The sequence below is a fragment of the Narcine bancroftii genome, chromosome 6, assembly GCF_036971445.1.
Source record: "Narcine bancroftii isolate sNarBan1 chromosome 6, sNarBan1.hap1, whole genome shotgun sequence".
Classification (NCBI taxonomy): domain Eukaryota; kingdom Metazoa; phylum Chordata; class Chondrichthyes; order Torpediniformes; family Narcinidae; genus Narcine; species Narcine bancroftii.
Genome location: NC_091474.1, coordinates 246,724,090 through 246,749,761, shown reverse-complemented (window position 1 = coordinate 246,749,761; position 25,672 = coordinate 246,724,090). Strand labels below are relative to the sequence as shown.

Here is a 25,672-nt window from a genome sequence, read left to right as displayed (position 1 = left end):
AAGGGCAAACAATTCAAATTCCTGGGAAAACTGGATGATAGAAGGCAGCCGTCTTCATTACTTCATTTCTGTATTTTTCACAGGGACCTAACCTGCACAATGTAGACCTGTATCTTCAACAAAGGCTGACCAGTTAATAAACCAAGTTGTAGTTTCATCAATGGGACTGTCTATTAAATCTTGTCATGCCAGAAGTCAAAAGATAATTATGCTTCAAACAATCATAATCAGGTTCTTCGTTCATCTGGACGTGGTGCTAAAAAGGCTGTTGAGTTCACAGTGATACAATCATGGAAGGTCAGATGAATTCACTAAGGGCAAAATTCATAGTGGCTCAAAAGTGAGATGTCAGGAGAGCTGCCACTAAATGCTGGATGTATTTCACTCTGGGTTTCAACTGTCTCCCTTTATTACTTGGCCAGAAGGCCATCACCGCTCTTCTAGGTTATTTTAAGCAATGTTGTAGATTTTTTTCAACGTATTGCAATGTCTGATCTGCAGCATAAATCTGGAGTGCTTCCAAAATTCAAAATTCCAGTGCATTGTCTTTGGGGAGGGGCTTAACTTGAGATTGCAACACTGAGGGAGTTGAACACCATTAACTGTTATTAATGTCCAATAGTTGTGAAGCTGCGAGTTTTTTTAAACTACTTCTTCCTCACTCATGCACAGTCTCCTGACACAAATAAAAGTGATCGAAGGTGGGAGGCAAACTTTTTTCAAAACTAAGTCTGAAACCTTCTTTATTGTACCTAGTGAGACACAGGACTAGTGACTGTGGCTACTAGGGTACATCTAGGGATGGTCTTGCGCACAAGGAATCTTTGGATTCCTCACCCTCATCGTTCTGCAAGAATAGGGTCGCCCTGCCTGGCATCAGGTCCCTGGGGTTTTCTTCTTTCACTTCAGTTTGTTATCCATTTGGCACTTGATTTCTTTCTTCTCACATTCAGTCTGCAGGACTTCTCTGTTTATTTTTCTTTCTTTCTTGCATCCTTTTCCTACACTTATACCTGTCCCTCTGATCGCATGATTCTACATCTCTTAAGTTACTCCCTTTGTTTCTATTCCCTTTTTTTCCCTCTTATTGTTTATTTTTGAAAATGAGTTTCAAAGTCGTTAACCTTCTGGAAGCTATAAGTGTCTACTATTTTAAAGGGAAAAGAAAAAGTTGCACAAAGGAAAGACTGATAATTAGGCAATGGCATTTCCCTTCTAACATGTTGAAAGTTTCAGAAACGAGAAAAAAATGGGCACTTGATAAATCAATTCATTTTATAATGCCTAAAAAAATTTTGTTCATGTATTTGCTAATTACTGGCATGTTTTGGTCCATAACAGTTTTTATCTTTGAAGAGTTTCAATTAGAACATTTAACGTGGGCTCAGTGCTGTTTTGAAAATGCTGGAAGCTTAATGTAGTCTTAGAATACGCATACAGATTACCAGAACCAAGAGTTAAATCAATAATTTAGGCAGCAGAAAATAAATCTCTCTCTCTCTCTCTCTCTCTCTCTCTCTCTCTCTCTCTCTCTCTCTCTCTCTCTAAGGTGCAGGTGTGGGCAAGACAGTACGCTACCATTTTAATAGTAAAATCATACCTTTAATCTGAAATGATAAATCAGTTTCACATTCTGAAGTTGGTGCTGGTCTGTTCCTTATTTAAATTTTAGCCATTTGTGATCTTTAAACATTAAACATTGCATTTAATGTTTATTTCAATATTGATCACAACTGATTAGCACCTTCTAGTTTAATATGCTGCTCATCCAAATACTTAGCTGGGTTAGTTTCTGAAACCCATGGAAAAGTGTTTAATTTCAGTCTTTAAAAATATACTGCACAGACAGGTGGGATTACTTTGATTACTAAGGAAGGTCAGGGTCGATATACCAGTTTCCACTCCTGTGGCTTTTATTCTTTTTTTTCTCTCCCACTTCTTATGGGCCTCCTCTTTCCACTGTCTAATTCTGTCTTTCCATGTATTTATTTATTTTTAATTTTTTTATTTTTCACACTATAAACCACCTTGATCAAGATACATACATTTTTCTTTTCAAATATATAGTGTCATTTTCTCCACCCCCTCCCTCTTCCCATCCCACCCTCCCTACCTCCCCTTCCATTCATTTAAAGTTCAGAATCTAAGATACATTAAACCCGTCAAACAATGTTGTCACTCAATAAAAATAAACAAGAAATTCCACTGAGTCAATTCTTTTCATTTCCTTCTCCTTCTGTCATTTTAGGTGGTAGATGTCCCCGGTAGGTTTTCTCTATTGTGTTTCATGTATGGCTCCCATATTTGTTCAAATATTGTAATATTATTTCTTAAATTATATGTCATTTTTTCTAATGGAATACATTTATTCATTTCTATATACCATTGTTGTATTCTCAAGTTATCTTCTAATTTCCAGGCTGACATAATACATTTTTTTGCTACAGTTAGGGATATCCTAACAAATCTTTTTTGTGCACCATCCAAATCAAGTCCAAATTCTTTGTTTTTTATGTTACTTAGGAGGAAGATCTCTGGGTTTTTTGGTATATTGCTTTTTGTGATTTTATTTAATATCTGGTTTAGATCTTCCCAAAATTTTTTCACTTTCTCACATGTCCAGATTGCATGAATTGTTGTTCCCATTTCCTTTTTACAGCGAAAACATTTGTCTGATACTGTTGGGTCCCATTTATTTAACTTTTGAGGTGTAATGTATAGCCTGTGTATCCAGTTATACTGTATCATACGTAACCTCGTGTTTATTGTATTTCTCATAGTTCCAGAGCATAACTTCTCCCATGTTTCCTTCTTTATCTTTATGTTTAAATCTTGTTCCCATTTTTGTTTAGTTTTACCATTTGTTTCCTCATTCTCCTTTTCTTGCAGTTTAATATACATATTTGTTATAAATTTTTTGATTATCATTGTATCTGTAATCACATATTCAAAATTACTTCCCTCTAGTAACCTCAGACTGCTTCCCAATTTGTCCTTCAAGTAGGATTTCAGTTGGTAGTATGCCAACACTGTATCGTGAGTTATATTATATTTATCCTTCATTTATTCAAAGGATAATAATTTATTTCCTGAAAAGCAATTTTCTATTCTTTTGATCCCTTTTTTCTTCCATTCTCTAAAGGAAAGGTTATCTATTGTAAAAGGGATTAGCTGATTTTGCGTCAGTATTAGTTTTGGTAGTTGGTAATTTGTTTTATTCCTTTCTACATGAATCTTCTTCCAAATATTGAGCAGATGACGTAATACTGGAGAACTCCTACATTGTACCAATTTTTCATCCCATTTATATAATATATGTTCAGGTATCTTCTCCCCTATTTTATCTAGTTCTAATCTAGTCCAATCTGGCTTTTCCCTTGTTGATAAAAATCTGATAGGTATCTTAATTGTGTGGCTCTATAATAATTTTTAAAGTTTGGCAGTTTAAGCCTCCTTGTTTATACCATTCTGTTAATTTATCTAGTGCTATCCTCGGTTTCACCCCCTTTCCATAAAAATTTCCTTATTATTTTCTTTAACTCTTTGAAGAATTTCTCCGTCAAGTGTATTGGCAATGCCTGAAATAGGTATTGTATCCTTGGGAAAATGTTCATTTTAATACAGTTTATCCTTCCTATTAGTGGTAAGTCTTTCCAATGCTCTAAGTCGTCCTGTAATTTTTTCATTAGTGGATAATAATTGAGTTTATATAGATGGCCGAGGTTTTTATTTATTTGTATACCTAGGTATCGAATTGCTTGCATTTGCCATCTGAATGGTGATTCTTTCTTAAATTTTGAGAAATCCGCATTATTCATTGGCATTGCTTCACTTTTATTTGCGTTAATCTTGTATCCCGACACCTCTCCATATTCCTTCAATTTCTTATGTAATTCTTTTATTGATATTTCTGGTTCTGTTAAGTATACTATAACGTCATCTGCAAATAAACTGATTTTATATTCCTTGTCTTTTATTTTTAACCCTTTTATTTTATTTTCTATTCTGATCAATTCTGCTAGTGGTTCTATAGCTAACGCGAACAACAAGGGCGATAGTGGGCATCCCTGCCTTGTTGATCTGCTTAAGTTAAATTGCTTTGATATATATCCATTTACTGTCACTTTCACCAATGGCCCCTTATATAATGCTTTAATCCAATTAATATATTTCTCTGGTAAACTGAATTTTTGTAGTACTTTGAATAAATAATTCCATTCTACTCTGTCAAAGGCCTTCTCTGCGTCTAAAGCAACCGCTACTGTTGGAGCTTTATTTCCTTCTACTGCATGAATTAAGTTAATAAATTTACAAATATTGTCTGTTGTTCGTCTTTTTTTAATAAATCTAGTTTGGTCTAGATTTACTATTTTTGGTACATAGTCGGCTAATCTGTTTGCTGATAGTTTAGCTATTATCTTATCATCTGTGTTAAGTAAAGATATTGGTCTATATGACGCTGGTGCGAGTGGATCTTTCCCTGTCTTTGGTATTTCTGTAATTATTGCTGTTTTGCATGAATCTGGTAAGCTTTGTGTTTTATCAATCTGGTTGATTACTTCCAGGAGGGGAGGAATTAATAAATCTTTAAATGTTTTATAGAATTCTATTGGGAATCCATCCTCTCCTGGTGTTTTATTATTCGGTAGTTTTTTTATTATTTCTTGTATTTCTACTATTTCAAATGGTTCTGTTAATTTATTTTGTTCCTCTGTTTGTAATTTTGGTAGTTCAATTTTAGTTAAAAATTCATCTATTTTGTCTTCTTTCCCTTCGTTTTCAGTTTGGTATAATTGTTCGTAGAATTCTCTGAAGTTTTCATTAATCTCCGTTGGATTATATGTGATTTGTTTGTCTTTTTTCCTTGATGCCAATACCATTCTCTTAGTTTGTTCTGTCTTAAGCTGCCATGCTGGAATTTTGTGCGTTTTTTCTCCTAGTTCATAATATTTCTGTTTTGTCTTCATTATGTTCTTCTCCACCTTATATGTTTGTAGTGTTTCATATTTTTTTTATCTGCCAATTCTCTTCTTTTAGTTGTGTCTTACTTCATTGCTAATTCTTTTTCTATATTTACTATTTCCCTTTCCAACTGCTCTGTTTCCTGATTGTAGTCCTTCTTCATCTTGGTTACATAACTTATTATTTGCCCTCTGATGAACGCTTTCATTGCGTCCCATAGTATAAACTTATCTTTCACTGATTCCGTATTTATTTCAAAGTACATTTTAATTTGTCTTTCAATGAATTCTCTAAAATCCTGCCTTTTAAGTAGCATGGAGTTTAATCTCCATCTATACATTCTTGGAGGGATGTCCTCTAACTCTATTGTCAATATCAGGGGTGAGTGGTCCGATAATAGTCTAGCTTTATATTCTGTTTTTCTTACTCTGTCTTTCATACGAGCTGATAACAGGAATAGGTCTATTCTTGAGTATGTTTTATGTCTACCCAAATAATATGAATATTCCTTTTCCTTTGGGTGTTGTTTCCTCCATATATCCAAAAGTTGCATTTCTTGCATCGATTTAATTATAAATTTGGTTACTTTGTTCTTTCTGTTAATTTTTTTCCCAGTTTTATCCATGTTTGAATCCAAATTAAGGTTGAAATCCCCTCCTATTAGTATGTTCCCTTGCATGTCTGCTATCTTCAAAAAAATATCTTGCATAAATTTTTGATCTTCTTCGTTAGGTGAATATACATTGAGTAAATTCCAAAACTCCGAATATATCTGACATTTTATCATTACATATCTCCCTGCTGGATCTATTATTTCCTCTTCTATTTTAATTGGTACATTTTTACTGATTAATATAGCTACTCCTCTAGCTTTTAAATTATATGATGCTGCTGTTACATGTCCTACCCAATCTCTCTTTAATTTCTTGTGCTCCATTTCAGTTAAATGTGTTTCTTGCATGAATGCTATATCAATTTTTTTTTCAGTACATTTAGCAGTTTCTTCCTTTTGAATTGGTTATGTATTCCGTTAATGTTTAAAGTCATATAGTTCAACGTAGCCATTTTATACTTTGTTTATCTTTCCTTTCTGTTTCCTCATCATCACCTTTCCTTCTTATCCATTTCTGCTTTCTTGTTTTGAACACTTTATAAGACAACATTTCTAAAACATCAAACATTTCCCTTATTCTCCTATCTAAAATTTCTTTAACCCCACTATCCCCTCCCCTTCCTGAGTTGCCCTTTATCCATTGTCGGGCAACCACATCTTCCCTCTCCAATTGGATTTGCGAATTCACTCTCAAGCATCTAGGATTTCGCAGTGACTGTAACTCCTCCCCACCCAGCCCCCCCAGAAAAGATTTTAATTTTCATATATAACAAAGGTCACTCTCTTAATTCCCTCCTTACTGCCTATCTTCCCTTTCATTCCCTTATTAATTCTTATCTATACTCTATATATTTTCCCTTAAATACGGATACACTCATGTACACACATATATACATACACACATATATATATATATATATATACATTTATATATACCCATATACACACATATATATAGTTCGTGGTCATTTTTACTCTCGTTACATGTCTTCATCTCTCTGTCTGTTTTGTAGTTGTTCTGCAAATTTTCGTGCTTCCTCTGGATCCGAGAATAGTCTGTATTGCTGCCCTGGAATAACTATTATAAGTACCGCTGGGTACTTTAGCATAAATTTATATCCTTTTTTCCATAGGATCGCTTTTGCTGTATTAAACTCCTTTCTCTTCTTCAGTTCAAAACTTATGTCTGGATAGAATAAAAAAATTTTGACGTTTGTATTCCAGTGGCTTTTTGTCTTCTCTTATTTTCTTCATTGCTTTCTCCAATATATTTTCTCTTGTTGTATATCTTAGGAATTTTACTAAAATGGATCTTGTTTTTTGTTGTGGTTGTGGTTTCGGGGCTAATGTTCTATGTGCCCTTTCTATTTCCATTTCTTCCTGTAATTCTGGTCTTCCTAGGACCCTGGGGATCCAATCTTTTATAAATTCTCTCATATTCTTGCCTTCTTCATGTTCCTTAAGGCCCACTATCTTTATATTATTTCTTCTATTATAATTTTCCATTATATCTATCTTCTGAGCTAACAGCTCTTGTGTCTCTTTAACTTTTTTATTAGATTCTTCTAATTTCTTTTTTAAGTCCGCTGTTTCTCGTTCTTCCACCTTGTCCACTCTTTTTCCTATATCTGACATGACCATCTCCAATCTATTCATTTTTTCTTCTGTACTTTTAATTCTTCTTATTTCACTAAATTCTTGTGATTGCCATTCTTTTACTGATTCCATATATTCTTTAAAAAAAAATATATCCATTGTCTTGCCTTTCCCTTCTTCTTCCATTTCTCTATGTTCTTCTTCTTCTTCTTCCTCTGGGTTGGTCATCTGTTTCTTTCCTTGTTTTCTTTTTACTCTCTTCTTTCTTGTTCTCATTGTTTTCTATGCTCTCTTCCTGTTGTTGTGTTGTAGCTGTCATTCTCAGCTGTGGAGATCGACTCATCAGCTGCTCCCCCCTCCCGTCAGTGTTTTTTTTGTCTTGTGCATTGCGCACTTTTGCTTGGCTCCACGAGCCATTTTTGTTGTCCCGAGCTCAGGAATTCGACTGACCTTAGGGAGCGGGCTTCTCTCTCCGCGGCGGGCCTCCTCGGACAGGTAAGGCCTTCACCTTCTTCTTCCGACGTCCTTTCTTCTTCTCTTATTCCCGTTGCTTTCGACTTTTCTTTCTTCGCTGCCATTTTTTCCCACCTTTAATTTCACTTTATTTTAATTTTTATGTTTGTGCCTTTGTGTTTTCTGTGTTTTTTTTAAACTTTTCCGGAGAGGGCTGGAGTTCCCCGACCCGCCACTACTCCATCACATGACTCCTCTTCCATTTATTTGATGCATCTTTTTTTCACATTAATTGTTCTGCCTCGGTTGTATTACCTTGTATTATAAATTCTTCCTCATGCTCTGTGTCATTTTGGAACAGTTCTGGTAAGCTAGACATGGATGGGACCGTGATGGGACCAGTCCCTTTTTTGATATATCATTACCTTTTTAACTCTATCATAAATTCACTTGGCCAGCCCTTTTCTGCCCTCCTGCTCAATTCCTACCCCCCTTTTTTATATGCTGAGTTGTGCAACTCACTGACCAATTTAAATTTCTACTCTTAATCTTTACCATACTTTGGATACAAATAACACATTTGCTATACTGGGGCAGTTCCATCTGCCTTATCTCTCTTATCCATTTGCTGTCCCATCTCTTAGGTCCTGCCTGTTTCACAAATTAAAACCTTTTATCTCAGCCTCTCTGGCCAAATGCTCAAATTAAATTTAACTTCAGGCAAACGATATAACCCTATTTTGTATAATCACTGCAGTCACTCATGTATCCTTAAACCTTATTTCTCCACTGACCTCTATGCTGTATTTCTCTTGGTTCTTTTATGGATCTCAACAGGGAACAAGATCAACCTCAAACAAGGGCTCAAAGGTCCCAGAGGTGCACTGTCAACTCTGTCTGAAGTCCCGGTCTCACTGTTGCCACTTATTCCAACCGTGTCAATCATTTCTGCAAGATCCTGCCAACAATGCCAATGTGGAAGTCAGCCCACACTTCTGAAATGAAATCAGACAGTAGAATTGATCACAGCAAAATATCTCTTTAAAGCATACAGATCTTTATTTCAGTAATAGTCAATTCGTATGTGGGAAGTGAGTAAGGCTAATCAGGGGAGGTCAATTTCTGACACCTGTCTGAAGCCTTTAGTTCTCACTCCAAAGATACAGAGATTTCATCCTATATTTATACAATTTCAAATGGGTAAGGGGTAGAAGTGACCCCCCACCTTTGCATTACATCATTTTATCATTAAAAAACCATGTTCTCAACTCTGTTTTCTGGTGTTTATCTTACACAAAAAAATGGTATGTGTTTTTGTCTGGAAAATAATCAACATTACCTTGAAGGATACAATTTTAATGGCATTTATGCCAGCTTTATTTCAATTTTAATTAGTTTCTGCAAACCATTTCTTACCTCTGTCTTAACAAGGTCTACAACCTATTTTCTGCAGTTTGCAAAATGAGTTCAACCATTATATGGCACACTATGTGATTCAGCCATTTTATAATTATAAGATGCCTTCTAATTCTAATAGCAAAAGTTTTAAGCATTAAGATATAAACTATACTTCCACACATGTTCCTTAACAGAAGCTGTAAGATTCACAATTTGGTACAGTTTACTAGAAGCACCATAAAGTGTCATCCTTGATTACAAGAAGCAAACTGCTGGAGGAACTCAGCTCCAGATTTCACTGTCTGTAGTCCGGTATGTCTCTGTTATCCCCTAATCTCTGATTCTGGTCATTGCTGAGATTGGGAGTTTATGTGAGCCAGTTACTGATGAGTAATTTGATTAAAGTAGATAAAAAATTTTGACAGGTTAAATTTGGGAAGTTGAACAAGATAGATTGGTTTTTGATAATTAATTAGGATAAATCGTGATAAACCAGTGGTCATTTCCCAGATTTGATATTGGGTTAGGAGAATTCTGCTTGTTCACCCGATGTCCACATGGACTTTAAGGCACTCATGGTAGGCTGATCCAGAAGGTCGAGGTGTTTGAGATCCACAGTGGATTGATAGTTTGCATTCACAATTGGCTGGGACTATTGGAAGCCTGGAAATTCATGACCAGTGATGTTCTTACTGTTAACAATGGTGATAATGAGTTTATTGTCACATACATTGTACAATACACCAATGTGCTCACTAGCTGCAGCTGAACAAGTACTTTGTTTAAAAAAAAGTTTTTTAAAAAGGCAAAAACAACCACAATAGTATATTTAATTAAATTAAAATGAGACAATAGACCCAAATATGGTACAGTTCACGCAGTGGGCAGCCTGGTTAGTGTAGTGGTTACAATGCTGTTATAGTGCCAGTGACTGGGGACGAATCTGGCACCGTTTGTAAAGAGTTTGTACTTCTCCCCATGTCTGCGTGGGTTTCCTTCGGGTGCTTCAGTCTTCTCCCAACCTTCAAAACGTTCTGGGGTTGTTGTTCAATTAGGTGTAATTGAATGGCATGAGCTCGTGAACCGAAAGGGCCTATTCCCCTGCTGTATTTCTAAATTTAAATTTTAAAAAATAAAATAAACAGATACATAACAAATATTCACAGTTACCTAGTGGAAAAAAGGGACTTACCAATAGTACAGGCAGTCCTTTTGTAGTGTCAGAGTCTGACTGCTGTTGGAAAATTTTTCTTGACTCTGGGGTGCTGGTTTTGAGGCTTCTGTACCTTCTGCCCGAAGGTAGCAGTGAGAAGAGGGATCCTTTCTCAAGATTGCGTTTTACTCACATATAGTGTTCTGCAAGGGCCGCTGTTGGCACCCCTGATGTATATGATATAAATGACTGATGAAAAAGTAGCTGAGTGGGTGAGCAAGTTTGCAAATGACACTAAGATTGGTGGGATTGTGGGCCGTGTAGAAGGCTATCACAAAACACAAAAGGATATGGATCGGTTACACATATGAGCGGGGAAGTGGCAGATGGAGCTTCATCTGGACAAGTGTGAGCTGTTGAACTTCTAGGAAGTTATTTTAGTGGGGCTGTCACTTTAAGAGTTAACAAATCAAGCTGCAACCCTGCAGTTTTGGAGAGACTGGAAGTGGCAACAATCAGGTCCAGCATGTACCAACTTCACGACTTTTGAAGAGAATAGAGGAAATGTGTTGCTTTTCCAGGGATACAGGTGTGAAGAAACATGTGAGTGACACACTTAAAAGAACAGGCACTTTTGTGATCAGCAGCCATTTTAAAGAAGTGGGACATTGAGCAGCAGCATCTGAAGGGACTGGAGTGGTAATGGTCAACGTGTTTACTTCTCCCTGTCTGCAGGAGTTTAGATCCCCACCATGACCAAAGGAAAGGTCACTTTGAAGTGGAATTATTATACCCTACCATGATCAAAGGAAAGGTCACTTTGAAGTGGAATTATTATACCCCACCATGATCAAAGGAAAGGTCACTTTGAAGTGGAATTATTATACCCCACCATGACCAAAGGAAAGGTCACTTTGAAGTGGAATTATTATGCCCCACCATGACCAAAGGAAAGGTCACTTTGAAGTGGAATTATTATACCCCACCATGACCAAAGGAAAGGTCACTTTGAAGTGGAATTATTATACCCCACCATGACCAAAGGAAAGGTCACTTTGAAGTGGTATTATTATACCCCACCATGACCAAAGGAAAGGTCACATTGAAGTGGAATTATTATACCCCACCATGATCAAAGGAAAGGTCACTTTGAAGTGGAATTATTATACCCCACCATGACCAAAGGAAAGGTCACTTTGAAGTGGAATTATTATACCCCACCATGACCAAAGGAAAGGTCACTTTGAAGTGGAATTATTATACCCCACCATGACCAAAGGAAAGGTCACTTTGAAGTGGAATTATTATACCCCACCATGACCAAAGGAAAGGTCACTTTGAAGTGGAATTATTATACCCCACCATGACCAAAGGAAAGGTCACTTTGAAGTGGAATTATTATACCCCACCATGACCAAAGGAAAGGTCACTTTGAAGTGGAATTATTATACCCCACCATGACCAAAGGAAAGGTCACTTTGAAGTGGAATTATTATACCTCACCATGACCAAAGGAAAGGTCACTTTGAAGTGGAATTATTATACCCCACCATGACCAAAGGAAAGGTCACTTTGAAGTGGAATTATTATACCCCACCATGACCAAAGGAAAGGTCACTTTGAAGTGGAATTATTATACCCCACCATGACCAAAGGAAAGGTCACTTTGAATTGGAATTATTATACCCCACCATGACCAAAGGAAAGGTCACTTTGAAGTGGAATTATTATACCCCACCATGACCAAAGGAAAGGTCACTTTGAAGTGGAATTATTATACCCCACCATGATCAAAGGAAAGGTCACTTTGAAGTGGAATTATTATACCCCACCATGACCAAAGGAAAGGTCACTTTGAAGTGGAATTATTATACCCCACCATGACCAAAGGAAAGGTCACTTTGAAGTGGAATTATTATACCCCACCATGACCAAAGGAAAGGTCACTTTGAAGTGGAATTATTATACCCCACCATGACCAAAGGAAAGGTCACTTTGAAGTGGAATTATTATACCCCACCATGACCAAAGGAAAGGTCACTTTGAAGTGGAATTATTATACCCCACCATGACCAAAGGAAAGGTCACTTTGAAGTGGAATTATTATACCCCACCATGACCAAAGGAAAGGTCACTTTGAAGTGGAATTATTATACCCCACCATGACCAAAGGAAAGGTCACTTTGAAGTGGAATTATTATACCCCACCATGACCAAAGGAAAGGTCACTTTGAAGTGGAATTATTATACCCCACCATGACCAAAGGAAAGGTCACTTTGAATTGGAATTATTATACCCCACCATGACCAAAGGAAAGGTCACTTTGAAGTGGAATTATTATACCCCACCATGACCAAAGGAAAGGTCACTTTGAAGTGGAATTATTATACCCCACCATGATCAAAGGAAAGGTCACTTTGAAGTGGAATTATTATACCCCACCATGACCAAAGGAAAGGTCACTTTGAAGTGGAATTATTATACCCCACCATGATCAAAGGAAAGGTCACTTTGAAGTGGAATTATTATACCCCACCATGATCAAAGGAAAGGTCACTTTGAAGTGGAATTATTATACCCCACCATGACCAAAGGAAAGGTCACTTTGAAGTGGAATTATTATACCCCACCATGACCAAAGGAAAGGTCACTTTGAAGTGGAATTATTATACCCCACCATGACCAAAGGAAAGGTCACTTTGAAGTGGAATTATTATACCCCACCATGACCAAAGGAAAGGTCACTTTGAAGTGGAATTATTATACCCCACCATGACCAAAGGAAAGGTCACTTTGAAGTGGAATTATTATACCCCACCATGACCAAAGGAAAGGTCACTTTGAACTGGAATTATTATACCCCACCATGATCAAAGGAAAGGTCACTTTGAAGTGGAATTATTATACCCCACCATGACCAAAGGAAAGGTCACTTTGAAGTGGAATTATTATACCCTACCATGATCAAAGGAAAGGTCACTTTGAAGTGGAATTATTATACCCCACCATGATCAAAGGAAAGGTCACTTTGAAGTGGAATTATTATACCCCACCATGACCAAAGGAAAGGTCACTTTGAAGTGGAATTATTATGCCCCACCATGACCAAAGGAAAGGTCACTTTGAAGTGGAATTATTATGCCCCACCATGACCAAAGGAAAGGTCACTTTGAAGTGGAATTATTATACCCCACCATGACCAAAGGAAAGGTCACTTTGAAGTGGTATTATTATACCCCACCATGACCAAAGGAAAGGTCACTTTGAAGTGGAATTATTATACCCCACCATGACCAAAGGAAAGGTCACTTTGAAGTGGAATTATTATACCCCACCATGACCAAAGGAAAGGTCACTTTGAAGTGGAATTATTATACCCCACCATGACCAAAGGAAAGGTCACTTTGAAGTGGAATTATTATACCCCACCATGACCAAAGGAAAGGTCACTTTGAAGTGGAATTATTATACCCCACCATGACCAAAGGAAAGGTCACTTTGAAGTGGAATTATTATACCCCACCATGACCAAAGGAAAGGTCACTTTAAAGTGGAATTATTATACCCCACCATGACCAAAGGAAAGGTCAATTTGAAGTGGAATTATTATACCCCACCATGACCAAAGGAAAGGTCACTTTGAAGTGGAATTATTATACCCCACCATGATCAAAGGAAAGGTCACTTTGAAGTGGAATTATTATACCCCACCATGACCAAAGGAAAGGTCACTTTGAAGTGGAATTATTATACCCCACCATGACCAAAGGAAAGGTCAATTTGAAGTGGAATTATTATACCCCACCATGACCAAAGGAAAGGTCACTTTGAAGTGGAATTATTATACCCCACCATGATCAAAGGAAAGGTCACTTTGAAGTGGAATTATTATACCCCACCATGATCAAAGGAAAGGTCACTTTGAAGTGGAATTATTATACCCCACCATGACCAAAGGAAAGGTCACTTTGAAGTGGAATTATTATACCCCACCATGACCAAAGGAAAGGTCACTTTGAAGTGGAATTATTATACCCCACCATGATCAAAGGAAAGGTCACTTTGACTGACCCGTATTTGGGTTCTGGTAGCAGGTGAAATACTGCATTTGGAGCGTGACCATTGTGACAGTCATTTTGGATTGATCCACGCCAAGGTTCTGGAAGTATTGTGAAAGTCACTCATTTCATTTCCCCTACGAGAGGAAAAGGGGACTTGTCACTACCATTCATCTGAAAGGACATCACTCTAGAGGTAACTCATCAAGATTTCATGAGTTTGCGGCAATCTGTCTCTCAGTCTCCCTCGCCTCATTCATAATCACTTCTTTGCCTCAGTTTAAGAGTGTTCATGTCAACACTGGAATTTCTAAGACTGACTTTGGAATAAATTTTCAGAATTGTGCCTAAGCTGTAATGGTTTGGGTTTCAGACACACACACACACAATATATTTGCACAGAATTGGGGGATAAGATTAGATAAGTTAGATAAGGTATTATATTATTAGTAATTAATAATAAAAATATTATTTTGAAAATAATACTAGCTTAGCGATTTTCTATTGCTACTGGACTGTGACGTAGCAAGGTCAAATGAAAGGGAAACATTGAAATGGCAGACTCTTAAAAATATTGATGTGCAGAATGACCTGGTGTTTGGGTCCTTAGATCACTGAGAGTGGTCACACAAGTAAAGAAGCCAGATGATAATTCTTGCCTTTTTAGCAACTGCTGCAGGAGCGCTACGAAATGAAGATACATCCACACAGTATGAGGGTGAACAAAAAAGTGACTATTATTTGAATTCGCCATATTGCCCCGTGGGGAACGCCCACGGAAGTGGGGTGGGTTCCCTTACTTTGCACATGCTGTCAACTGCGGGCTTCTTCTTGGTAGTGAAGGTGGGCCGGCTCCATCTTGGGATGGCCAACTGTTGTGGCGATTTGGCCCGTCCACTCACGTGGTCACTCGGCCTGCTACACCTTCATATTATATTAAATATAAAAGTTCAGAAGTTATATTGTAGCTATATAAAACTTTGGCTAGATAACAATTGGAGTATTGTCTACAATTCTGGACTCCCTGTTATAGGAAGTATGTGAAGGTTTTAGAAAGAATAGATTTCCCAGGATGTTGCCTGGATTAGAGCACGTGATCTATAAGGAGAGATTGGACAAACTTGGGTATTTTCTCTGGACTGTGGATGGTCGAGTCGTGACCTGATAGAAGTTTATAAAAACACAAGAGGCAAAATCCTATAATTGATAGAATATTCGGCTCTGGGTAAAAATGGGACATACTAAAACGATGGATTTCAGGTGTGGGTGAGAAGGAGATGTGTGGGGTAGGTGTTTTTACAAATAATGGTGAGTGCCTATAATTGCTGCCAGAGATAGAGCTGGAGGGAGATACAATCATTGCATTTAATTTTAACGATACAGCACGAAAGAAGGTCCTCCAAGCCCTTGAAATCTGTGCCTGCCTACAAGCCCCATACATTTTGGAGGGTGGGAGGAAACCAGATCACCAAGAGAAAACCCCACAGGGACAATGTATAAACTCCTTACAATACAGTTCCAGGTTAGAACCCAGGTTTCTAGCATTGTAATAGCAATTTAAGAGGTTTCTAGATAGATACGTGAATATCCAGGGAATAGGGGGATATGTAACATATAAGCATTAGAGTTTTAGATTAGTTTGGTCATGATGTACAGCATAGACATGTGGGCTGAAAGGCCTGGCCCTGTCCTGTCCTATATTCCATGTTAAGGTATTTGGAGAAACATTTGCAGGTTGGGGTGAGTGGTGGGTGCATTGACAAAGGGAAGGAGAGAATGGTTAAAGGAAACAGATGTGAGCATATGTTATATAAAGCAGGGAATGGGTAAGGGCTTATACGTCCCTCAGCCATTGTGCATGAAAAAGGTGGGGTATTATCTTTCCACTTAATTAAAATAGCATGTCTGGGCAACAATGAAGTGAAAGATTAAATGCAACTTTTAATTGAAGTTAGTAAAACATCGACCTCTCCAAGAGTTCCAAACAGAATGATTGAGGGATTTCGTTCTAATTTTAAATAGAGAATTACCAATAATATTTGAAAAACTTCTCCAATATTTTTCCAAACTGGAGCATGTCCAGAAGATATGGATTAAAGAAGCATCACCTTTTATGCATTTATCACAATGAGGATTTATATCTGAGTAAAAACAAGATAACTTGACTAGACATGTGGGAGGGAGATCCGGAAAATTAATAGACAAAATAACAGGAGTATAGTCAAAAATCACTATATTCTGATATTCACATGATCAAGTCAATGAAATCAATTAATTATCTATTAAAAAATAATCAATCATAAGTATGATGAACAGGAGAAAAAAATACTCTTTTCTAATGGGGTTAAAAAAAACGCCATACATCTGAGATACCAAAGTTTGATTTAAAAAAAAATAATGAATTACAGACAGATTTGTTCAAAGTAGCAAGTTTAGGGGATGAACAATCCAAGCCTTATTTCCCATGGTCATCTAATAACCAACAATTAAAGTCTTCCCCCAGCACAAATGAGTGAAGACTCAAATCTGGTAGAACTGTAAAAAAAAATCTTTCAAAAAATCCAGCATAATCTTTGAGTGTATATGTTAGCAAAAACTACCATTTTATTGTATAATTTACCTGTAATGATAATCTATCAACCATTTTATCTGATATAACATTATGATCCATGAAAGGGATGTTTTGGTTAATTAAAATAAAGACTCCCCTGGATTTAGCATTGAAGGAGCAATGAAGAAGTTGCGCTCTCCATTTTGACATGAGAATTATCACAGCTATAAATATGGGTTTCATGTAAGAAAACAACTTCAAATCACAATTGTTTTACATGTGTAAAAACTTTCTTTCTCTTAACTGTGTTATGAGCCCAGAGGATCCCAAAATCCAGCAGCAATAGATATTCACCAATACAAATGGTTACTTTTAATTATCTTTAAACTTGAAAACAGAATCAAACTTTATCTTATAACTATTAACTTAACTAACCTAACGTAACCCCCTTCTAATTCTAAGTGCAAGTGTATGTAATGTGTGTGTATGTAAGTTCATAAAAGTTCTTTGGTTCACAGTCCAATCTCACTTCTCATTCCTCCAAGTTCACTGGTTGCAGGTAATTCTTATACTATGCACAGAATTTAACATTTATAAAGTTCACTAAGCTTTGGTGGTTGAAAGGTAAATGATTACCACTCAGGAAGGTTCTTGTCAGTTTTCAGAGAGAGATTTGTTGTACTCTGGACAACCCACCACTGTTTAATCAGCCACTTCAGTGTCTTGACGAAGAAAGCTGCCCACTGAGATGATAACCTCTTTCTTTCAGGTCACCACAGAGTTCCTTTTTGTTTCTCTTATTTCAAGTGAAACATTAGACAGCCAGTCCTCTCCTCTTGCATGAACCACAAGGGCTTTGACCAAACTGAACTAAGCACTCACAACCCATCTTCTAAATGGGGTTTTCCACAAGCTTCCCAGCTTCTCCGGTTCCAGTCCCAGCTGCTGCTGCTGACTGTAAAACTGCGGAACTGATCTCTCCCTCTCTCTTGCTCTCTCTCTCTCTCTCTCTCTCTCTCTCTCTCTCTCTCTCTCTCACTCACACACACACACACACACACACACACACACACACACACACACACACACACAGAGAAAGTCTGTTTTACTCTCTCTGCTTGCAAAACCACATGATCCTCTTAGAACAGCAAATTCCACTCCAGACAGTCTGCGGCTCCAAAAATTTCTTTCATCTGTTGCCTTTTTGTAAACAACAATCCATTAGTGAAGTCTCTTGGGCACTCTCCAAAGCTTTTGCAAAGGCTCTTGGGCCGACGTGTCTAGCATTAGCAGAGCTCCAGTATTTTAAATAAGATCTGTTTCAACGTGTTTATATATGACTTACACTAACAAACCTGCTCCAATTTTTCTCCCAAAAACAAATCTATATTCTGTCACAAATGGGTTATTTAAACCTTTCACGTTCAAAGAAAAAAAAATTGATAAAAGTATTCTTTGTTTTTAATTAATGTTACGAAGAAAACCAGCCACAAATTATCACCAAACTCCAGGTCGCAGCTTGAAGCTGTGCAGTAACACAGCTTACACAGAACTTAAAGCCATAACCACTTTGTAAACCAAAATACCCACCTTCCTTCCCAAACAACAAAAATCAGAAGGTTGTTTTTTTGAAAAAGTCATTTTAACTTTCTGCTGTAAATTCTAATTATAACTTTTTTCAACAAAGTCATTATTAAATGTTTCCAAACAATATAAACTTGCATTTAAAGCTACAACCAAAGTGAAAGACAAAAAATTTACATTAAAAATTCACACTCAGGTCCCTAATGCATGTGCATGAATGTTGTATTCGTTCACCCTTTACCATGGTCGGCTATTGAATAAAATGCGCGCTTAATGCATTGATGTCACAAGCATTTTTAAGACAAGGCTTCCCAAAACCTTTTAACTCACGGAACCCTTTGGGGAGCACTTGGAAATCACAAAACCCCAATTGTCAATTACAGTTTAAAAGACCTCGTATATGCACATAGTAAGAAAATAAATAAACTTATCATTCTCCACGTTGAAATTATTTGTTGCCTCTAATTTACATTCAGTGAGATGAATAAAATTGTTTCTTGTCCTCACAGATGTTTGTGCATCTGTTACCTCTTCATTCCTGGCTGAGCTGAATCCAAGCAACAAATATTTTTGTCATACCTTAGTTTCTTGATTTTTCTGATATAGACGTAATTGGAGAATCTTCATGAAAAAACAATGGCACCTCAATACCTTCTTCAGATGAATTTTTCTGTCTCCTGGTTTCTTTTTAATCCAACAATCCATGGTTTTTAATAGTGCACACGTGGAATATCTTTAAAATATGACGAGCTTCGCGCCAAAAGAAATCAGATTCTCATTGGTTGAAAATGATGTGCATGCCTGACATCTGCACTCCTGACATCAGGCCTCATGACGCCATTTTGTTTTCTTAGGGTGGAGTGCACTGTTTGATGCTGTCCCAGAACAAATTGAATTAAAGAGGTAATAAGTGATTTGAACCCCTACACCTTTCCATGAAACCCAGTTTGGGAAACCCTGTTCTAAATAACAAAAAAAGTGTGCCATTAATATTAAAAGAGCAATGAATGTAAAATCTCCACTTACTCCCCATTTAGATTTGTAGGCTCAGTAGAACAAATAGTCGAATCACATACATGAAAAACTTTAAAGTTTCCCACAGATAACATGGACTATACGCATATGTATTATTAGAACTATTAGCCTTATTTCCCATGGTCATCTAATAACCTGAGCACGTAAGCACGTAAAGCATTTCATGCGCTATTAGTAAGTAACTAAGGTAGTGATACAAATCATTATTATTTAGATAAAATTAATGTATCCAACTTAGTACTCTCATCCAATAAAAAGTAATTAAAGTGTAGTAAAATTAAGAGAAACAAACTTACATAACTGTAAACCAAACAAGTGCATTACCCCTTCCAATTAACAAAAGAGAGAGAGCAGCTGAACTTCACCCAGTCAAGAAAAGAAAACAAAAAGCTTTAGACACCAAATAACAGTTCATGCAAGACTTGATGTTAAAGGCAAATCTTCCAAGAATCTTTGTGCTTCTTCTACCGAATTCAAAAACTTCTTGTGAACATTGAAGGGTGTTATTCAGAAGAGTACTGGGTATAACAAAGCAGGCTTGAAACCTTTCTTGTACAGTCCAGCTGTGACTTCTTTATATTCTAAATGCAGATTCATCAATTCAGAACAAAGATCATATACAAATCTGATCTGTTGTTCACAATATCGAAGAGTTCCTTTCCAACAACTTCACAAATTACGAGATCTTTTATTTGGTAGTGGTGAAACCGCAGAATAACCGAATGTGGGCATCGTCCTGGAGCTGGGCTTGGAAATCAAAGAGCGATGAGCTCTGTCAAGCTCAAGCTTAGAAGAAAATAACTTATTTCCAAAACTTCCAAAAGCATCTCATTTGGCCAGTTTCAGTATTTCAGCCAAGCCCATAATTCGTACATTCTGTCTTCTGCTTCTGCTCTCCAAGTCAATAACTTTTGAATATAATTTAGGGTTGTTAGCAGACAATCCCGAGCAAAGTTCCTCTAATTTGTCCACACTGTTTCCAAGACTCGCTCCACAGATTACAGACTGCTTTCTGATAGCGACTCCAAAACATTTTCAAGTGTAGATTTGACTTCACGTTGACTTTCTTTTGTCATTTCAGTTATCTCCCATATATAGTTGTTTAAAAGATCAGAAATGGAGTCCATAGTCAGAATAGCTGTCTCTTCCTCCTCTTTGCCTTTTTTTCCAGCTTTAACACTCCTCATATTCATTTTAAAAATAATTAGCGATGATAAGAAACAAGGAGGAAAAGTATAAAGTACTTTGATTGAAACTTTAGAAATGAATGAATGGAAGAAATATTTTAGAAAACCAGGAGCACCTAACTACTGCTGCTAACCCATGCAGTAGCCAGTCAGAAGTCTGGAAGTTTCTGTGGTCTAGCATAAGGAGCAGCAGGAGCAAGTCATCTGACCCATCCATGTGCTCGGCTGTTCCAAATGATCAAGGCTGATCTTGCTGTGTGAGGCCTACTCGCTGATACACCACCTGGAAGCCAACAATTCCTGTCGTCTTGCACCCAATTGTGAATGGAGCCCATACGAAGTTATTTCTTCTTTCAAGTACACTTGGGAATGGAGAATATATGTTGGACTTGCAAAAGACGCTCACAAGCTGTGAATAAGCAAGAAAACGTATGGCCTGAGAAGATGATTGAGTCTTTGGTATCCATGACGACAACCAATTTCCTTTATATTGTCATTAACCACTTTACTCCAAGAAACAAACAGATTATAATTAATTTATAAAACCTGCCAGGAAACAGAAACTGTGTTACTTCAATTTGATAATGTAGTGCAGGCTTTTGTCAACACAATAAGCTGAGAAATGGTTAAATCTTCAGTAAATGAGAATTCATTGTTGAAAGACCTCTGCTTTTTTCTGGATAATCACAAAGCAGATACATTGTCACAAAATTCATTGCTAACTGTTCAGAGCATTGGAAGAACTGGCCCTGATCTGACCTATCTACAATGCTAGTCCCAGACCATGTCAATTTACTCTTAGAGAGATTGGATTGACTAAGGATGGGGAAACAATTGTTCACAGGTGTTAATGAACATAAGTTAATGTAGCGGTTGGCGCAACTCTATTATAGGACCAATGTAACAACTCAGCAGGTTAGACAAAGATAAAAATGTACAACTCCCATTTGGGCCTGAGCCCTTCATCAAGGTATGAAAAAAATGTCAGCAGGCGTCCAAATGAAAAGGTATGGGAGGGGAACAGCATGGAAGCAAAGGTGGAGAAGAGAGGGAGGGCACAGCAGTAAGCAAGAGGAGAAGAGATGGTGAGGTGAATAGAGAGGGGTTGGGGTGGAGAACTGAGGGAAAGAAGACAGGGGGAAGGGAAGGGTGAGCAAGTTAGCAGAAACCAGAAAAGTTGATGTTAATGCCACCTGGCTGGAGAGCATCCAGAAGGAAAATCAGGTGTTGTTCCTTCAATTTACAAGTGGTCTTCGTGGAACAGTACATGAGGCCATGGATAGACATGTCAATATGGGAGTGGGACGCAGAACTGAAATGGTTGGCCACAAGAAGGTACCTGTCACTGGTGCGGATGGAGTAAAGGTGCTAAACGAAATGATCTCCCAGTCTGTGCCCAGTCTCTTTGACGTGGAGAAGGCCACAAGGGGAGCATCAGATGCAGTAAATCCAATCCTGCGGATACACAAGTGAAGTGTTGCTTCACTTGAAAAGCCTGTTTGGGGTCCTGGACTGTGGTGAAGGAGAAGGTGTGGGCTCAAGTATGACACCTCCTAATGCCACAGGGGAAGGTGTTGGGGGGAGGGGGTGATTGGAAGGGAAAGATAAATGCATGAGGGAGTCACAGAGGGAGAGATCCATATGGAAGGTGGAGAGGGGAAGATGTGTCTGGTAGTGGGATCCTGTTTCTACCTTTTAACCAAGATATACAAACCCAACCATCCAGCAGACCCATTGTTGCTCTTGCCCCACCAAACTAGTTTTGTATTACCTTGACTCTATCTTTTCTCCCTTAATCCACTCCCTCCCCACCTACATCTGCGATAGCTCACGTGCCCTCAATCTCTTCAACGACTTCAGATTCCCAAAGCTGGACCGTCCCATTTTCAGGTTGGATGTCCAATCCCTTTATACCTCCATCCCCCACACAGAAGGTCTTTAAGCACTTCACTTCTTTCTGGACCAGAGACCCAATCAGTTACCCTCTACCACCACCCTTGTCTGCCTGGCACAATTTGTCCTCACTCTAAACAACTTCTCCTTTGACTGATGTCACTTCCTACAAATCAAAGGAGTAGCCATGGGTACCCTCATGGGTCCCAGCTACACCTGCCTGTTTCCTGGCTTTGTGGAGCAATCCATGCTGCAATCCTACACAGGCAAAGCTCCTCAACTCTTCTTCAGCTATATTGATGGCTAAATCAAGGCCGTCTCATGCACCCACGAGGAGCTCATCAACTTCATTCACTTTGCTGCCAACTTCCACCCTGATCTCAAACTCGCCTGGCCCATCTCTGATAACTCTCTCCTTTTTCGAGATTTCTAGAAGAGCTTTCCACCGACATTCTATTCCTTTCTCTCAATTTCTCCATCTCTGTCACATCTGTTCCCAAGATGAGGTCTTCCAATCCAGACCTTCCAAAATGTCTGCCTGCTTCCACCACCTTCAACTCAGCTCTCACCTGCATCTCCTTCATTTCCCACTCATCTATCTACCCTGGCCCCCTCTACCCCCAGATGCAACAAACACAGGATTCCTCTTGCCTTTACCTACCACCCCACCAGCCTCCATATCCAACGCATTATCCTCCAGAATTTCCAGCACTTACAACAGGATCCTATTACCAGACACATCTTCCCCTCTCCTCCCCTCTTTAACTTCTGTAGGCACCACTACCTCTGTGACACATTCAAGCACTCATCCCTTCCTACCAATTGTCCCTGGCACCTTCCCCTGTGGTCGCAAGAGGTCCCGCATTTGTGCCCACACCTCCTCCCTCATCACAGTCTGGGCCACAAACAAGCCTTTCAAGTGAAGCAACACTTGTGTATCTGCAGGATTGATTTACTGCATCCAGTGCTCCCTTTGTGGTCTTCTCTTCATCAGAGAGACTGTGCGCAGACTGGGAGATCGCTTTGCCAAGCACCTTTGCTCTGTCCATACCAGTGACAGGGATCTCCCAGTGGCCAACCATTTCAGTTCTGCATCCCACTTCCATACTGACATGTTTATCATTGGGCCTCATGTACTATCCCACCAAGACCACCCGCAAATTGGAGGAACAGCAACTGATTTTCTGACTGGGCCCTCTCCAGCCAGATTTTGTTAGTCAAGACATTTCTGGTTTCTACTAACTTGCTCTCCCTCCCCCAGCCCCCACTTCCCTTCCCTTCCCCCTTCTTCTTTCCCTCAGCTCTCTTCTCCGTTCCCTTGCCTTCCCTCCTTACTCCTGTGCCCTCCCTCCCTTCCCCACCTATTATCTCCTGCCTTTGCTACCATGCTCCTCCCCCTATGCCTCCCCCCCTTAACTTTTTTTTTTGGATGGTGACATTTTTCCATACATTGATGAAGGGCTCAAGCCCAAAATGTCAGTTATTTATTTTTGCTATATAAAAGACATTGTCTGATTGCTGAATTTCTCCAACCTTGTGTTTTTACTTCAATGACAGTATTTGCAGACTTTTGTGTTTTACTTCTTATAGCACCAATGGCCAGGTTCAAATCCAATGCTGTTTGAAAGGAGTTGGACATTGTCCTCATTTCCTGCATGGGTTTTCTCCAGTGCTCCAGTTTTATTCCACCCTCCAAAATGTACGAGGTTAGAAGGTTAATTGGTTGTGTTTAGACATCATGGGTTTCATTGGGCCAGAGGGTCCTTCTGTTAAATTAAGATGAAAAGGTTCATTTGCATTTTAGTTACTGAACCTTTACCCTGCAACGGATCTAGAAATGAGCAAGTCTGACTGATCACGTTATTCAGTTATGTCATGATTTCCTGTTGTACACAGTTTCTGCTCTTCTTTCTCCAGGAGATCACATTGCTGGAATGTTGGCCATTGCTGTGGCTTCTAGTCGGACTCTGGAAGTGGTTGACCTGGAGGGAACCAGCCTCACAAATCAGTCTGCTCAGGTATACAGCCACTTGTCCTCATTCAGAAATTGATCATGGGAGAGTATGATTTTCATAGGAAGGGTCTCAGGACATCAAAATGAAGGGTTTTGATTGTGAGGTCCTCCTTCATCAGGACGTAGAGGTGGAGTTGGAAGTATGCAGCTAATCCAGATGGAGGGCTGTCAGTGAACTCTCACAATTGTAGTGGTTACGCATGTTGTGTCAGTGGTTTTAGGTTGTGTCCTCTGGGAGCTTCACAGCCACCGTTAGGTTTCCCAATAGACAATCCATATCTGTAATGTTTGCAAAGAGAAAGAACTTCCAACTGAGCAATGGTCTGTGCCCAGCTGATTATATCTGTACTAGTATTTTCCATGTTCACAGAGAGTAGCCCAGATGTTAAATTCTGTGAGTGCAAGGGTTTGAAAGGAGTTGAGAGGTTAATTGTGTTGGAAGTGACAATACATCAAGAGATTTTATCTAATGCATTGCCCTTGGATGGAAGAGCAACGTCAGTATGTAACTAACTTATGAGGAGGGACATGAACATGGAGTCACTGCCTAAAGCAGTAATGGCACAGAGCTGAAATGCAGAAAAAACAGTGTGAGCCTCAAACAGGAAATGAGAAATGGGCAATAAATCTGCCTCCAGTTTGAAAGCCACCTTGCAATACTACTCTGTGATTCCTATTACATTGACAATTTTCTTGCTGCTTTAGTCTATTTTATTCCATGGCATCCATTTCTGATTACAAGCTTATTACAGGGCAGTATCAATACCTTTTAGCAGATTGTATTTGGCCGGTTTGGTATGACATTGGAAACACTGGCAAATTTCTACAGATGTGTGTTGGAAAGTGTGCTGGTTGGTATGAGGACACCAATACCCCCAAGTGTAAAGCACTGCAAAAGGTAGTGGATACAGCCCGAGACATCACAGTCAAATCCCTTCCCGCCATTGAGAACATCTACAGCAAACGTTGCTGTCGGAGAGCAGCAGCAATGATCAAGGATCCACACCATCCAGCCTATGCTTTCTTGGTGCTGCCATCAGAAAGAGGTGGAGGTGCCACAAGACTCACACCACCAGGTTCAGGAATAGCTGCTACCCTCCACCATCAAACTCCTCAACAACAAACTGAATCAGAGACTCGTTTAAGGACTCTTGGACTTTATTGTTTGTTTTTT

The 25,672-nt window shown here is 38.6% G+C and overlaps 1 protein-coding gene across 1 annotated transcript in view; it reads left to right on the top strand.

The window, feature by feature from the left end:
* Positions 1-25,672, top strand: part of lrrc73 (leucine rich repeat containing 73) — a 103,390-nt gene that overhangs the window by 68,437 nt on the left and 9,281 nt on the right. The window contains exon 4 of the mRNA XM_069883587.1: positions 24,402-24,502. Coding sequence (XP_069739688.1) covers positions 24,402-24,502 — 101 coding nt within the window. The remainder of the gene's footprint in view (positions 1-24,401; positions 24,503-25,672) is intronic.